Source organism: Chiroxiphia lanceolata, chromosome 3 (assembly GCF_009829145.1).
Source record: "Chiroxiphia lanceolata isolate bChiLan1 chromosome 3, bChiLan1.pri, whole genome shotgun sequence".
NCBI classification, from domain to species: domain Eukaryota; kingdom Metazoa; phylum Chordata; class Aves; order Passeriformes; family Pipridae; genus Chiroxiphia; species Chiroxiphia lanceolata.
This window is the reverse complement of record NC_045639.1, coordinates 214,817-231,810: the sequence shown is the minus strand read 5'-3', so window position 1 is coordinate 231,810 and position 16,994 is coordinate 214,817. Positions and strand designations below refer to the sequence as shown.

At 49.0% G+C, this 16,994-nt stretch overlaps 1 protein-coding gene across 2 annotated transcripts in view; it reads left to right on the top strand.

Annotated features, from left to right (window-relative positions):
* Window positions 1-16,994, top strand: part of SLC24A3 (solute carrier family 24 member 3) — a 114,467-nt gene that overhangs the window by 63,534 nt on the left and 33,939 nt on the right. For both annotated transcript variants that reach the window (XM_032682415.1, XM_032682414.1), the window contains exons 3-6: window positions 636-712; window positions 8,189-8,263; window positions 11,202-11,286; window positions 12,650-12,753. In XM_032682415.1, coding sequence (XP_032538306.1) covers window positions 8,198-8,263; window positions 11,202-11,286; window positions 12,650-12,753 — 255 coding nt within the window. In that variant the 5' untranslated portion in view covers window positions 636-712; window positions 8,189-8,197. The remainder of the gene's footprint in view (window positions 1-635; window positions 713-8,188; window positions 8,264-11,201; window positions 11,287-12,649; window positions 12,754-16,994) is intronic.

The following is a 16,994-nucleotide window of genomic DNA, read 5'->3' as shown; positions in this document are numbered from 1 at the left end:
TAATTAAATTCCAATTGCTGGAGCTTTATTAACGATGTGAAAGCCAGGAAAAACACAGTTTGATTTTTTTCCAACTGAAGGCCGAATGTGCAGAACTGACCATTAGCAGAGAGCCTTTATTTCAGTTGTTGTTGGGTAATTCAAATCTGGAATTTCTGGGGAGCACTCAGGTGCCAGAGCATCATCTTCGCACCGGCTCCTCAGTTTTTAACCCACAACCATTCCTGGAGCCTAATTGGCAGGCTGTCCTTAAGTGCTTTATAATCCATTTAACGTCCAGAGCAGTAATAAAGCATTGGAGTAAATGGAGGGAGTTTGTCTTTAAATTACCTGCGACACCGTGTTTGCAGCCCAGGCTATGGACTGTGCTGGGCTCTCGGGGTGTGTCTGTCCCCCCTCCAGGCCTCTCTGGGTGGTGGCCACAGAAGCAAATTGCCCGGGAAACATCTGGGGAAAGGCAGTTGCCCGAGGACAGGCTCAGCTGAGCTACAGGGAGGTGAAACAGAGCCTCTGGAGTGGTAACTGCAGCGCTTGGTCGGGCGACTTCTCACTGTGTTGCTTCACAGCCGTGCGGTGGGTTTGAGTAGCTGATTAAACATCTGAGCTTTCTTTCCCCCCCACCCTGCTTTTTGCAGCTCTCCATGAATTCCCCAATGACATCTTCACGAACGAGGACAGGAGGCATGGAGCTGTGGTCCTGCACGTCCTTTGTGTAAGTGTTGTGACTTTGCCTTTCTTCTCCTGTTGGTGTGGACAGGGCTTAGTGTGCTCCAGTGTTCTGACTGAAGTTATTTTCCCTTTGGTGCATTTTGCTCTCCTGTGTGGACTATGCAGTCAGGGATGTGATAGTTTGTGCTCTTGGGATCTTCTGGTAAAAAGTAGTTCTCTTAATAATGGAAGAACAGTTTGAATTTGTTTCCTGCTTTCATTTCTTCTGTGGACCCTGTCAGTCCATGGGAAAGAGAAAGTTGTTTCTGAAAATGGGAGAGTTTGTCATCCATAAGATGAAATCCAAATGTCAGGGAGCTAAAAGATACAAGATTTCTGTGAGGAGCAACTCTGGAACACTCTGTAATATATGAGATAGTGATGTTGGCACAGAAATATCCATGGGATTACGTGGATTGGAAAGCTTGCTTTGTCAGCTCTACCCATTGTGTTCCTCCAGCCAGACCAGCTCTGCTGAGGCCAGGGGGTGGCCCCTGCCCTCTGCCCTGAGCAGGAGGACACTGGGGGCTTGGCCAGTCCAGGGGAGACACTTATGGCATTGCCTTCAGAAATAAGTAAAGTCTTACCCCCCAGAAAGTGGCATCCCTTATGACAGCTGGAGGAGAAAGACATTAGAGGCAGCTTTCTGTTTAAAAGACGATCAACTGCGTTAATGTATCCAAAATAAAACCAAACAAAAAAGTTTGTTTCTCTGGAATTCCCCCTAGTACGCAAGTTTCCAAAGTGAGCTTTTCTTCCTGAATTTGTTAAAGAAAGTGTTGCAGCTCCTCATTTATCAACTGTAGGGTGGGAATTCTGGAGGACATTGGGTGGGCAAGGGGTTAAAGTTCAGAAATGGGCTAAGAAGACTTGAATACTTGCTATTTTAAAGACCTTACTAATACCATAAATCTGTGCGATTTGGGGCTTGCAGTTTTGTGATCTCTGCCCCAGAGAAGTCAGTGTAATTGGTGTGCATGGGTAAGGCCAAAATTAAGGACACTCGGGATAAAGTTGTTTAAATAACCCTGGTCTGTCAGTGCGTTGGACACTCAGCAGGTGTTGGAGGACTTGTGGTCAGCAGCTGCAGTGCTGACAGAGGGCAGCACTGTCCCTCCAGGTCCCTTCCTTGACTCTTAGGTAGATGAAGATAATTCTTTTCTTTTTTTTCATGGTGTTTGTGTTCAGGAGGAACTGCCAAGTCGGTACATCTCGGGGGTTAGAGGCTTTCTTAGGCAACCGAGAAAATACCCACTTGTAGTGAATGTTTAAAAGCTTTTAATAATTCTTAGCTGAAATGAGCAGTCACCATTAGCTGTGTGCAGTGATTCATGACTTCTTTTAAAGTATGAATTAGATTGTTTTGTATGTTGTAATGTGAGCCCACTGTGTTAGGATTTTATTTTGGCTAAATGGCTGCAAAAATTTCTTGAATAACGTTGCTATTGACTGTGCCTGGCAAGCTCAAGGATCCCAAGTTTCCATGGGAACACTGAGCTTTGAGATGTTTTGGAAAGTGAGCACTGGACCTGAGCTGGATTTTTTAGCACCCAAAAGAACACTCCCAAAAATTCATATATGAGTTCAGTTCTGGATAAGCTGAACATGCCTTTAACATGTATCAAAATGGAGTCTGGAGGACTGAGATTTTTGATGAACCATCTACTTCAGAATAAAAAGAAAAATCTGTTCTTAATGAGAAGTAGAAGTAAGCATCTGCTGTCCCCTCAGAAGTGCCCACTTGGGTTCTCCCCCTCTGGCAGGCAGCAGGGCAGCTGCCTGCTCCACCAGTGCCATCATTCTCCACACCAGTTTTGTTGACTTAAGAACATTTATTGACAGTACTCTCTCTTATGTGTCCCTGAGGTGCAGGACCCAGCTGGATCCAGCCTGTGGTACTGTAGTAGTTGGGGACAACCTCTTGTCAAAGAAAAAAAAAAATGATACCTGTAGAAAATAGACAACTGTCAGCATTTAGCAACCTACCTCTAGTCTGTGTTGAAAGGGATTGTCTCTGTACTGGGGTGATGAACCTCTAAATCTGTTTTTTACCTCCCAGCAGTACAGTTACCAAACATGTGATGAAATCAGAGCATGTGCAGAAATGCCCTTTTTGGAGGAAAAAAGGATACAGACACAGAGTTTCATTGTCTCCATTGAGGTTTCTCAGTGGGTTTGAGGAAATCAGCCTGTAAAAGGGGCTCTGTAGTGGCAGGGAGAACAATGCAGTGATGATTAGAGGTCATCATCATGCTTCTCATGTTTATTGACCTCCCCTTAAACAGTTTCTATTCATTTCAGTAAAAACTTGTCCTTTCTTCTCTGCCCCTTTGCCCATACTTTCATGTTTCTTTCTGAAAGACATCAAGGCAAAGCTGTTTAACGGCAGCCAGAGAAACGGGACAAAAGCTATCACTGGGGCCCTGGGTCTCTGCTGTTTAATAAAGTGAAAACACAAAGACCCAGCAGATCTCAGGGTGGGGCTGTGTGAATTACTAAACATGATCTAGCGCTTCACAAAGATGAAAGTAAAGCCCTAAACACTTAGAAAAATCTAGGAGAAACTAGGCAGTTCAGCAACAGTTTTAGGGCTGAGCTGAAAATACTTTGGTTTAAAGAAAAAGTGGGCCAGCGAGGCCATATTACAGGTTTGGAGCCATGGTGTTTAATTTCTCCTGGATACTTCTTCAGAGCTCATTAACTGATTGCTTCACTGCTATTCATTATTTCCATGTCCCCTCTGAGAAGAGGGCATGCTGCCACGGACAGTAACTCGCTGCTAAGTCACTGCTTTGGGTTGTTCAGTTTGGAGGGGCCAGGATCTGGATTTTGAGAGTCTGATGCTGTTCCCTGCTAAAGGACCAAACATACAGTCTGCAACCTGGGAGCTCCCCAGCACTTGAGGGCTTAACATTGTAGTTTGTAGAATCAAAGACTGGTTTGGGTTGAAAGGAACCTTACATGTTACCCAGTTCCAGCTCCCCTGCCATGGGCAGGGACACCTTCCACTCTCCCAGGTTGCTCCAAGTCCCATCCCACCTGACCTTGGACACTTCCAGGGATGGGGCAACCACAGCTGCTCTGGGGAACCTGTGCCAGGGCCTCCCCACCTCACAGGGAAGGATTTCTTTCTAATACCTGATCTGACCCTGCTCTCTGTCAGTGGGAAGCCATTCCCCCTCGTCCTGTAATTCCAGGCCCTTGTCAAAGTCCCTCTCCAGCTGTCTTGCAGCCCCTCTAGGTTCTGGAAGGCTGTCTAGTTGTTCTCTTAGCGTTTTCCTGGGTTTCAGTTAGTTCCAGCTGGTGTGCACTGGTGCCCATGTGGACCTTCAGCCCTGCCATGCTCATGGCACCCGTTACCTCCTCGAGATGGGGAGGGGAAATGGCTTCGCTGAGAAATTCCCAAGGTTTTTGCTGACAGCCAAGAATGAAGGGCTTGGGTCTCTGTGTTTTCCTGGTCTTTTTGACAGTACGGTGTTGCTCCTCCTTTTCCCAGCTTTCTCTGGCAAATCTGGAACGTGGTGCCAGGGAATGTTGCGTTGCCAGTGTGAGGGGGCCTGTGCGTGATCGGGGCCGAGCCTGGCCCTGGGCAGAGCTGTGCCCTCCACGCTGAGGGGGTGGAGGAGCAGTGGCTGTGCTTGGCAGTCCCTCCTGCTCCTGGTTTGCTGTGCTCCCTGTAGCCATGGGAACAGGGTGCTCCAAGAGGCACCTGCCTCCCTCCTTGCCAGGCGCTGGGAAATGTAGGTCGCCCTGGCTGCATCCTCTCTTTATCTATTTCTGCAGAGAACCACAGCCCAGCCCCATCTCCCTGGGACAGCCAGAGCTGTCTCGTTTGGGCAGTGACATCCCAGTACCTGTCCTGGTGCCTGGCTGTCCCTGCCATGGCAATGCTGTGCCACAGCTGGCTGCTGCCCCAAGAGAACCTGGGCTCTGGGGGACCCTGGTTGAAGTGGGCTTTTTTCATTTCTCTCCAACAATGGAGTTTTAGGCGGGTTCGTGATGTGGCCGGAGTTGAGGAAAGCTCTGTGCTCGGTTTCAGAGGTGGCCCCTGGCTGGGCCTGCCCCCCAGGGCAGGGGGTCTGTGGGGCAGCAGCAGGGAGGGTCACCTCAGCCTGTCCCAGCGCTCTGGGAAGAAGGCAGGGCTGTGGGGATTGCTGGCTCCTACAGCATTACGCTCTCTTGTGAAAAGCTGCTTATTTTAGTTCAGTAAAGCAAGTTTTAGTTCGAGTATGAAGGCTGTTGTGGGAAGGTGATGCACTGCTGGACAAATGTGAAAAATGACTGTTTCATCCTGTGCAATGGAACAGGTATTTCGAGTAAGATACTTAAGATCCTTTGATGCAGAGATTGCAGTTATTCTCTGATGCTTTTTTGTTAGAATCATAATTTTAAAATCAGTCCTAATGTAATACTTAACTGGGCATTTGTAATCCTTTTACGCAGGGCCATTGCATTTTCCTAATTTTCTAATGTCCTTCTGGGGAGGAAGAGTGTCTTTAAAGTATGTTGCCTGGCTAAAGACACTGCCCTGCTCCTTTCCATTCCTACACCAGTCCTGCTGCTCCCATGGCGCCTCTGAGGACTGGGGGGGTGTGCTGAGGGAAAAAGCCATGAGACTCCCTGTTGGAATCTCAGGTTAACTTAGATGGAAGCTGCCCAGCATTGCAGCCATCCCGTTGGCTTTTCCCACATGGGTAATACAGTGCAGACTGGCCTGCCCTGGTGCTGGCTGCCTTCCTCCTTTTCCCATGAAATAGGCTGCATTGGTCTCTGGGCTCCCTCACTGGGAGCCTGACTTGACATGAAATTAAATGTTTTGGTTGTGTTGTTCCTGCTGGCCCAAACTCTAAACACTGCTTTGTTTTGTTTGTTTTAAAGGCAAACAAACAAGAAAAGCTCCACCAAAAAACCCCAAAGAACTCCAAGGAATTAACAGTTACTGTCCTTGCGTTCACTGATTGGGGGTAGCTACCAGTGGTTTAGTCTGTGGACAAGACTGGGTTTTAGTCGGATACGCCTTAGATTCTGACACTTTACACTGTATTGCACTCAAGCCACTTCAGTAAGATTAGGGAGACCTCACAGCCAAACCCAGGTGTGTGGCAGCAGTGAGGTCATTGCAGTAAATGCTCCAACGTCCAAGTCAGCGTGGGCTCAGCCGGGTCGGGCTCAGCCGGGTCGGGCTCAGCCGGGTCGGGCTCAGCCGGGTCGGGCTCAGCCGGGTCGGGCTCAGCCGGGTCGGGCTCAGCCGGGTCGGGCTCAGCCGGGTCGGTGCTCTCAGCCCGGGGCTGATGTTTTCTGAAGTCACCCACGATGCTCTCGAGGAGGGCAGTGGGTTTGGCTCCATGCTCCCAACCACTGCAGCAACTGCCATTCCCTGCTCCTCCAGGGGGATCACCAAGAGCAGAGTGGCAGTTTCTTCACATTTGTTTTCCTATTCCTTACTCATTTCACTCTCCTTTTTGCCTTTTCCCTTGTACCTGATCCTACAAATGCGAAAGCATAGGTGGGGAAAAATTCCCTTGTCGTGCTTTAGGGTTGTGGTTGTGTCCTCTAATAACCAGAATGCCACAAGATGCCACTTTTGTACCTGCCCGGGGGTACCGGGGCACGGAGGTGCTTCGCCTGTCTTGCATGCACTGAAAGCAACACAACCAGCCCCTCACATCGTTTGAACGTGCACTCAGGAACTCAGAGAAGGGATTTCCTGAACTGAACAACTGGTGGGTGTCTTGCTCCTGGTGTCCATCCAGCCTGCCCGTGCCCCTGGTGAGCTCCGTGGCGCTCCGTGTCACCCGAGGGAACGGTGAGAGCGCGTGGACAGCGCGTGTGGAGGCAGCTGCTGGAGCCACCTGGTTTGGCTTTGGAGCGCGTGCTGCTGTGGTTTGCTGCCTTCTCTCAGTCCCCATTTCCTGGCCTCCTTCCAGGAGGACCTGGCTGCCACCTCGGCGGCAGGGCTGAGCAGGCCCAGGATGCCCTGTGCTCCCTGCACACAGGTTGTGTCAGAGGGAGGGACACGCTCAGTTTACAGGGCTGACAATGGACAGGTGAGTGTTCTTGAAAGGCATTACTGTGTATTGGGGAAGGAAAACACTGGCATGACCCACCGCAAATTAATATGTTTAGCAGATCAAAATCCAGGCGCCCACTCTCCACTGGATTTCAATGGGAATTGGCCACACAACTCTCTGGGGCTGTTTCTGATCCTTGCTACGATGCACAATGCCTGCAAACCATTTGCTTTCTTTATCTCTGTTCATGCAGCTGGCATCGTGTCAGCAGCTGGTGCTCCCTCTGCAAGATCAGGATCTTTGCTGCAGCCAGCAGAGTCGGAGACCTGGAATTTTGCTTACGTTCGTAGTCCTCGGGAGCGTTTTGCAGTGCAAGAGTTTCAAAAAGCCCAAGTTACATTTATTCACGTTTATGGGGAGTGACAGAGAAGCACAGAAACTGTCCTAAGTGGCAGTCTGGTACCCGTTCTTCAAGGTGGTGTCAAAATAGTAAATTCCCATCTCTAATCCTGAAAAAAATACACTTGAATTCTTTTTGAGCTTGAAAACTTTTCATGGCTGAGATTTACAGTAATTACTGGCTTTTTGCAGCCAAACTGTAACTCTGGCAAGTTAGAATCTGGGTGTTTGGTGGGTTGGGAGATTTACACCTGTTCCTTGAAAGCTAAAACAAGAAAAAAATGTGGTGGGCATTTTTATTGCTGCTTTCCCTTTAGGAAAAAGTACTCTGGTCTCCTCCCATCATCTGAGCTTCTGCAGGACTTCAACAACGAGCAGAGCTGGAGGATCTGGGCAGTATGGACCAGGTTACCCCCATGGAGGAGGACAGGGCTTTGCTGCATGGATGGGAGCCACACTGTGCCATCTGCCTCTCGGGGCAGAGATCAGGCCCCAGCATGTTCTGTTCACAGTACAGAAACATGGATTAAAGGCTTCTGGCATGAAACTGAAGAGCTGATTGGCTTGGTGTCCTTTTGAGTCTTGTGTTCTCCCTTGGGTTTTGTTTGTTCCTGTATGAAGTTTAGCAAGATTTACCACTGGGACCCAGGTGACATTGCAGAGCACTTCAATCACAGAAAACAAGCTCCTTTCCCCTTTTTCAGAACACCAGATTTCAAAAATTACTCCTCCAAGGTTTGGATTTTCACAGACCATAGTGATAAAAAAAGCCTCGCACTGTGCAATGGGGAAAAAAAGGAAGGCAAAAATATTTTAGTGTGGCTTAGCAGCATCCAGAAAATTTTAATAAAAGCAGTCTTTACAGGGATGATAGAATGTTGGCAGCTTTTGATAGCTTGTAAGAACTTTTGGATAAATACAATCTTTCTGTTAAATCCTGGACAGCTCCATAAATTCTCGCAAGAGCATTTCATTTTTCTGAAAAGTGTATGCCAAACCACACCTGGGGTGCTGCCGTTCAGTCCTGCCTGGCAGTGTCCAGACTGAGCCTTTGCTCTCCTCTCCTGCAGGCCGTGTATATGTTCTATGCGCTGGCGATCGTCTGCGATGATTTCTTCGTCCCTTCGCTGGAGAAGATTTGCGAAGTAAGTACGGGAAGATGTTCCTTTGGCTCGCCTGCTGCTCGTGCAGCAGCTCTGGAGGGCCTCAGGGTGTGGTGGTGGTGTGTTCCCTGTCCTGAATATCAGGGTGCAATGGTGGTGTGTTCCCTGTCCTGAATATCAGGGTGCAATGGTGGTGTGTTCCCTGTCCTGAATATCAGGGTGCAATGGTGGTGTGTTCCCTGTCCTGAATATCAGGGTGCAATGGTGGTGTGTTCACTGTTGTCCTGCAGTGCTCCTCGTGCTGCTGGTGTAGCTGCTCGGTGTGTCCTGTGTGCGTGGGCTCGGCTCACGGGCTCTCCGGGTGCTCCAACCACTCACACTGGGGGAGTTGCTGTTGCCTCGTTTTTGTGTGTCTTTGTAGATGTCTCTGCAGAAACAGCGGGCCCTACCCTTATCTGACACAAACTGAAACCTCTGGGGATTTGCCCCGGTAGAAGTTGCAGGTCTTGTACCTGGTGCTTGAAGACCTGAGTCTCACACCTTGTGTTGTGTGGGTGTAAGTTGTAAAGCACCTGGGACAACTGGATCAGCTGTAAAGAAGCTTGTGAATGCTTCCAGCAATTGCAAGGGATTCTGTCCCTCTTTTGCTAAGGTTGGCATGCTGAAATTTTAGAAGGCAAGGAGTACATTTCAGCCTGAATCAGGTCAGACACTACAGAGAGAACACAGACCGTGTGCCCACAGCGACTGCGAGCCCTCTCTGTGTCAGTTCCAGGCAATGGAATCTTTGCATGCAGAAATATGGTTTGGTCTTGGCAGTGAGGTGTCTGTGTCATCTGGAGGAGAGCCTGCCCGTGTTCCTGGCAGTGAGTGCCACTCATCAGGGCACGGGCTGTGCCTAGCCCTGGGAGAGGTGTCGGAGATGGCAGGAGAAGTCATTTGTGCTGACAGCTCTGATGGAAGTCAGCTCTAAACTAACCTGATATTTGTAGTTCAGCACCCTGCTGTGTGAGCCCTTTTTGCACCTGGGCCCTAGAAGGCAGTTTTCATTTGCCCAGATCTTTGCTTTTTGGTTATTTGTTACCTTCTCAATGGTACATAACAGTTCCTCCTGTGCTTTAGTGATTCCAAACCATTCTGTTACCCAGCACCACCAATAAGATGATAATAACAAGTTCTGTTTAATTGTGTGTGGAAGAGAAGGCTTTGCAATTGAACATCAGACTGCCCAGGTGAGAGGTTCTGTGTCACTAGAAATTATCCAAATGGGTCATATAAATGGATCAGACTTTTACTGTTCCTATTACTCCTGTTTGATTCTCTCCTCGTAGGTGACCTTTGGGTGCATTCAAGCCCTTTTATGTAGATTATGCATAATTAAACCCTTCTGTAATTAGATGATAGCAAAAGAAACGTGCAGTCCTGTTTCCTGGTCCAACTACTTTTGATTTCATTAGTCCAGAATGGCTTGTCTTCAAAACATCCATGGTTTGTCCTTGATGTGAGCACTTAAGAAAGCACGGGAAAAGGCACGGGTCACGTTGCAAAGGCTGATTGTCTTTGCTTTCAAAAGACACCGTGTGTTACAGCAGCTCTTGTAGGGTGGCTGTCTCCATAGTTCCACAGAGCAGCCTGCAGAAGAACCTGCCCTTTGGGGAATCTACTTCTGGTCTCGTGAACTCTTCCACAGTAGGTTTGATCCTGTTTGAAATAATTTTCCATAAAGCTGTGTTTAATCTGGTTCCACGGGCTTTTACAGCACTGCAGCGATGATGCTGTGGTTTCTGCTTTAAAGCATTGCTGGTGAGGGCACATCCTGTCCTTTCACCTTGTCCCCATAACCTACATACTAGTGTTACCTGTGTGTGGTGAGTGGATGGGGTTCCCTTCCCTTAGGGGCCAGGATTGCCCTTGTGGGACCTTCAATCTGGATAAGGCTGGTGGGAGGATTTCTGCAGTCTTGTCTCTGTGCAGAGGCAATGATGAAGTTGCAGAGAAGCCCTGTAGTGCTGCGGAGGGACAAGGGGAGAGGGAGGTTTCCTCTCTGCTGCCAGGCTGGGGGCTCTGCCTCCAGGAGCCAGCTCTGCCAGGGACACCTCCCAGCACCCTCAGCTGATCCTCCTGCTCTGGCTCCACAGGGCTCTGTGTCTGCCCTGCACTCACAGGGCAGCTGCTACCTCGCACCCAGCTTGGTGCAGTGACAGCTCAGAGCTGGTGGTTGTTTGGGGGGCTGGTGCAGTGACAGCTCAGAGCTGGTGGTTGTTTGGGGGGCTGGTGCAGTCGCAGCTCAGAGCTGGTGGCTGTCTGGGGGGCTGGTTTTACCTCCACGTTGAACAGGAGAAGGTGCCAGCAGGGCACGTGGTCCTCAGCAGCCTTGTGACATCTGCTGAGCAGCCACTGGTGCAGATGGAGCAGTGGGAATGCAGACAACACCAAAAGTGTGATTAGCCAAGTGAATCTTTGGAAGCAGCATGTGCTGATGAAGTTTTCATAGAACAGTGGGTCCTTTCCCTTCCACAAGTCCCTGTTTTAGGCAGTCCCTGGGTACTGCTGGTGGACAGGTGTAGGAGGTAAGTGATGGTGATCCAAGAGAAAGAGGGTGAGGTGGGGGTAAATGTCCAAGGCTGAAGTGATGCCGGGGAAGGTGGCTGGGGGTGAACCAAGGCTGAGCTGGAGCCCTGCCCTTTATGGGCCAAAGTGGATCAGGTGTGTATTGCTGGGATCGTGGGGCAGACAGAGCCATGAGTGGTGCAGCTGCCCCGCTGTCTGGAGTGTAAAGGGTGGCACAGGCACAACCTGCCCTCTCTGCCAGGAGATGTTGACTTAAGTAGCCAATGCCTGTGATGACTTTTCCCCCGTACTTAACCTTTGTTAACATAAACCTTTACACGAGTTTCCACTCTGGGCAGACAGTTTGACGTTTGCAGTGGGGTTCCTTCAGCTGCTCAGAGTTGTAACCAGTGGCTCTGTTCCTCTGCAGCGCTTGCATCTCAGCGAGGACGTGGCTGGGGCGACGTTCATGGCAGCGGGAAGCTCCGCTCCCGAGCTCTTTACATCTGTCATAGGTAACTATAACCTGCTGCTGCCTCCCCAGCCTCGGCCGTGCCCTGGCTGCTTTCCAGAGTTGAAATGGGATTGCTGCGTGCCTGTAACGTTTGGTACAGTCCCGGGCCCTTCCCTCGTGGGCACACCTGGGACTGACTGTGGGGAGTCCTCACTAGCTGAAGTCCTTCCACAGCCCTAAGCTGAGTGGGGACTGCAGTCAGGGTTGTACAGAGGTGCTGTTCCCTGCAGTTTTCACTCATCCACATCTCTGTTGGCAGGGGATCATCGGGGTGGCGGCTGGGAGGGTATGGAGGGCTCTCCATCGCCAAGGAGAATTAGCTTTCAGCTTAGGTACTTTCTCCAGGAGATGCTCCTGTTTGAGTCACAGCTGTCAGATGCAGAGCACAAGTTAATTCACGCAAGGCTGTGTGCTCTGCAGAGAGATCTGCTTACGCCAGCAAAGCTGTAACATTTGGGAACTTAAATTGGACAAAGCTGGGGCTGTATTTCAGTTAAGGGGAGTGCAGTAGCAGGGTGAAAATAAAACCAGATTCCTTCAGGCAACTTAGAAAAACCCTACTAGTCAGATCATTATCCTGCTGTGGTGTAATCCAGATGCATGTCACTTGACAGGTGAGTGCTTCTGTGTTTCTGAGGAAAGGATAAAGTTGGAAAACATACCTAAACTGCACTGGCCAGATAAATACTGCTGGAACCTTAAAAGCAAGTGATGAATTTAAACAGACTGACAGCTAGCAGGAGATGGAGTGTTATTTTTAGGCTGGCTTCCTAAGGAAAGGATTTTGTGCAGCACCATGATGCATGTGTCTGTCAGTTCACCTCCCTCACCTTTAGCCTCATTGGCCAATTTTAACCAAGTGTGACAGAAGAGCTCTGAAAAGAGCCCCATAACTCATCCTGAGAGGCATCGTTCAGCTTGGAAGTAGCTAATGGCCAGATGACTCTGAATCAGCTCCAGCTTCTACTGAAGCTTCATCCCTGCTGAAGCCTGTTGGGATGGGGATATGGGGAGTACTGGTGAAGGAATGTTTTATGGGAGACAGTTCCCTGCAAATTTGTGTCCAACCAGCTGCTCCCACAGAGTTTACAGTGTTTTATGATGAGTATTGCCATAATGGTGGATCACCAGACCAGGAGGCTGGTAATTTGGACGTGACCAAGGTACCTGGTTTCCATCAGACAATCTGTCCAGGTCCCCTCAGAAAGCAAGTCTCTGCAGGTTGCCCTATTAAATATAAGAAAAAGTGGCAGAACCAGTGCCTGCCTTTAGATTCATTACTGGGGTTGTGAGGTCTGCAATTTTTTTGTGAAAAAATTCTACTCTTTCCAATTTACACAGCTTCCCTTGAACTTGTTTTTCAGGTGTTTTTATCACAAAAGGAGACGTGGGCGTTGGAACCATTGTAGGCTCGGCTGTATTTAACATTCTCTGTATTATTGGCGTGTGTGGGCTTTTTGCAGGACAGGTAAGAGCATTTAATGATTCCTAACGGTTCTTGCTGCACCCTGTGCTGTGAAATCAGATGCCAGGTTCACAACCTTGCCACAAATTCCTCTGGCTTTGTTCTTTTTAACAGGGCCCTGTGCTGTTCCTCTCGCGTTTTCGAAATGAAAAGCAGAACAGCAAAAGTCAGCTCTGGTGTTTTAGGCTGCCCAAGATGTGGGTGGTCAAAGGAATAAAAGTTGGTTATTTAACACCTCCTCCTGGTAGCTGTTGGAAGCCACATAGTGCTGGCTGTACTGGGCCCTTTCAGGCCAGAGGAGCCAGGAGGTGTCGGTGCCTCTGGTGGGTAAATCAGGGTGGGAAGCCCTGCAAAGGTCCTCCAGGGAGAGATGGTGCTCCTGGAGCAGCTCCAGAGATGCTGCCTTTGTGCAAGATAGCTTGGGGTGCATGTGGGTGACTGGAAGTTGTGTGATTGAGATACAGTTTTGCCTGTGGTTTGTCTTGTTGTTTGTGTCCATAGGCACAGAATGGGGTATGTGGGAACGGACCTCTGGGGGTCTCTGATCCAAAGCCCTCACACCCTGACTCCCCCAGTTCTAAGCAGGGCTGATTTCAAAGCTGGATCAGGTTGCTCAGAGCCTGACTCAGTCAGTTTTGAACACTTCCAGGGATGCTCCAATGCTTTTCCTCCTTAGCAGTCAGGATCAATTCCCAGTGTCGTTTCTGACTGTTTTCCAGCGTGTCAAACTCCTTATGACAACACAAGCTATTAATCTGAAATTAAAGTAATTAAGTTTTGAGATCTGAGCTGCTGTCTGAATCGCAGACATGATTGACTGTATAATTAAATATCTGAATCTGCATTCACCTTCGCACTTGCCAACTTGCCTGGTATTTTACAACCTCGTAAATGTCCTCTGACATGTTATTGTGCAGACTTACTTGTAAAGAGGAGAAGCAGGGTGACGTTCCCAACGCAGGGCAACGGGATAATTGGCACTAGGAGAAGAACTGGGACCTGTATGACTTGGTCAGTACGAGAAAGCATGCAGAGAGATTGGGCTTTCCTGGGAAAACTTGTGATCCAGTTTTACTTTCAGTAGCAGTGAACTTTTACAGGATAAAGGTGAACATTTTCACTGTGAGGAGGCTTCAGGATAAGGCCACAATAATACCTTTTAACCACCTAAGGGTCCTTATTTGCATGGGAACATGCAGCTGGAAGCTGCAGATGCTCCATGTGTTAGTGGCTCTGCTGTAACTCCATGAAAGCCCAGTTAGTTGATCGAGGTCAGTTTTTAGTAACCAAAGCCTTCCCAGGGCACAAAGCTGTGTTCCCCAGGGGTGTTCTCCTGTAATCAGTAGGGCTTCTTGCTCAGGCTGCTTTTTTCAAGCAAATGAAGGTGATTAACTGTTTAGCACAGTGGCAGAGGAGCCAGTTCTGATTTTTACTCTCCACAGTGTAGACTGCACGCCTCAAACCTGTTAAAAATACTGTCTCCAAACCACAGCTTTTGGTGGAAAAGGCTTGCTGGAGTTTGGGGGTTGGCAGAGAACGTCAGTCTTCTCGAGAGCCTGTTTGCAGGTGGGAGATGGTTCTGAAGGATGTGACACAGCTCGAGTGCTCTCGGAAATGCCTTCAGCTTCCGGGGGGGGAGCGTTCAGGAGTCCAAGCTGGGGACTGGCTGCTGGGAGTCATCCTGAGCGTGGTCTGCACGTCTCTTTCAAGCCAAGAACTGAGATTTTACCTGATTTGTCCCAGCTTTGTTTTCCTTGACTCTAGGGGTGATGGTTTAGTAAGTCACTTAACACTTGTTTGCTGCAGTTTAACCCTCAGAGGTTGGCTGAGCACTGGAGTGATTGATTTGGAATTGTGATTTTAATGAGCAAATAAGAAACCTCAGTGTCAATAATGACAATGTTCTAGATAAACTCTGGTTTGGTTTATTATTTATATTTTTTCTCACTCCCAGTCTTTCATCAAAAAGTCATTCCCTTTTATCATAGTGATTCATCTTTTTGTTTTGTGGTAGTGTTAACGGGAATTTGGTTTTATTATCAACAGTGTCTCTACAGAGGCACTAACATAGGTGCTAAATTTGTTTGGTGGTTGGATTTCTGTTCAACTGGGGACCTGGATCTCAGTTTTGAGTTGCCAGGTGAGCCTGGGGTCTGGTCATTGGTCTAGGCTGCTGCTGTGCTCCAGGGCTTTTTCTTTGGGCTCAGCCCTGTAGGCTCAGCAGCTGGAGCCCTCGGGTTTTCAGATGTATTGTCCGTGGGCTGAGAATGCCAGAGCTCAGACCTGCAGGGGCTCTCTGCAGCATTTCCATCAGCACTCTTTTAGAAAGCCTTCTTTTGGTTTGGTTTTTATGGTTTTTGACTGGTAAATGGTTGAATTGTAAAATACTGACCAACTCTCTCTGGGCTATGTTTTATTTTTGAATTAGTTTGTGCGTGCTATGTTTGGATGTGTTATTCTTTGGCTTAAGAAAATACTGGGTTGGTTACCTTGCTTAGAAAAAGAAACAAGCCCACGGCCCCAAAAAGCTGGTATGCATTTGCTTGAGCACCAACTCTAATTGTTTGTTCTCCTAAGCCTTTAATGGCTGTAAGTGCACACTTTTCAGAATAAATCAGAATAGACATCCCACTGCTGGAACAGGAGAAGGGAAGTACGATGCCCACACCTCTGTATGACACTGCACACCTAAAAAAGGCATTAAAAGAGCATTGTTAGGGTTGAAAGTCAAACACGGAAAAGTTAGAAAATAGCAGCGTTGGGGTTCCCTGTGTCCCATAATTTTCCCCCCACCCGGTGTGTGTTCATTATTATCCAGCCTTTAATTACAGGGTCCCCTGCCGGGTTCTCCGTGGGGTCCCTGCCTCCCTCAGGCACAGAATGGACTTTGCTCACTTAATGAGCAGCTATTCAGGATTCTGTTTTCTCTTTATTGTTCACTCTGTGCCCTTCTGCCTTATTTACCAGCTCTATTCAAGCCCTGTTCCAGAGGCAGAATTATTAATTTCCTCTTGAACGTCTGCCGATCTCATCACTATTGTATCTGAGCAGCTGATGAGCAATTAATTAATTTTCCCCAAACCTCTGTGAGATGAAGGGATGTTTTAAAGATGGGGAAACAAAGCACAGAGAGATTAAACAGAAAAGAATAACTTGTCATTTTAGGGGGCAATTAGAGCTGGCACAGGCCTGTTCTCTCCCTGTTGCACAGCATCCTGTGGCACACTCTTTGGTCCTGGCTTCAGGTGCTGCTCCTGCTGCTCCACGCTGCACAGGGATTTTTTTGCTGGGCTGGCCTTGGTTTGAGTGGCCATGTCAGTGTCTACACAGCCCAACTCTCCTTTTCTTGAGGCTTGAGAGGAAAAAAGCTTGCACCGGCCAGATTCTTCCCCGGGATCATGGATCCACCCCTGGCTGTCTCTTGAGCATTTGGCTTCCCCACAGTGGTCTCGATCCCTTCTCCTCTCCCCACACCTCTGCTCTGTATCTCCTTGTCCTGACTTCTCCTGGCTGACCTTATCCTGGCACACCTGCTGCTGTAGTGCAGGCTGGATGTGTCTGTAGCTGTTTCCTCCCTTGTCTGAGCACCTGGGACACCAGCGTGGCTCCTTTCTGCTGCTGTCACACAACCCAACTGCTCTTTCTTTAGCTGCTGTGTCTGCTGTGCTCCCTTCTGGCTCGGGGGGAACGAGCAAGTCAGAGAATGCTGTGAGATGAAATGGTAGCAGGTGCTTCAGACACGAGTTCAGCGGCATTCTGGGGGACACATGTGGGACAGCAGGGGAGATGCTGGCATGGATGCTGCTGTCTGTGTAGGCATGGATTGTGTCAGGCTTCCTCTGTACTTGCAGACCAGCTGTGTGTGTGGAGCTCGACATCAGCCTGGGCTTCCCCCAAGCCTCAGTTGCTCTGTCCTGTCTTCTCGCACGCTCCTGTTTGTGCTTCCCAAATCCTCCCCTCCTCCCACTGCCCTCTCACCATCCTTGGTGGCAAGGACGTGGGATTCTCAGAAGCAGTCCTTGCTTAATTTGGCTCTCATTCAAGCCAGCACAAGCAGAGCTTGTTTGGTTTTGGACATTCCCCATCCAGATTCGTCTCAGTTTTGCAGCTCTGCTGCTCTGCCCTGCACGCTGTCCTGTCTTCCTCTGTCCTCACCCAGCACTGACCCACCGCCTTTTGCAGTGTTGCAGAGGAGGATGGAGGGTGAAAGGTGCTTAAGGGAGAGCAATGTAACCATGGGTTGC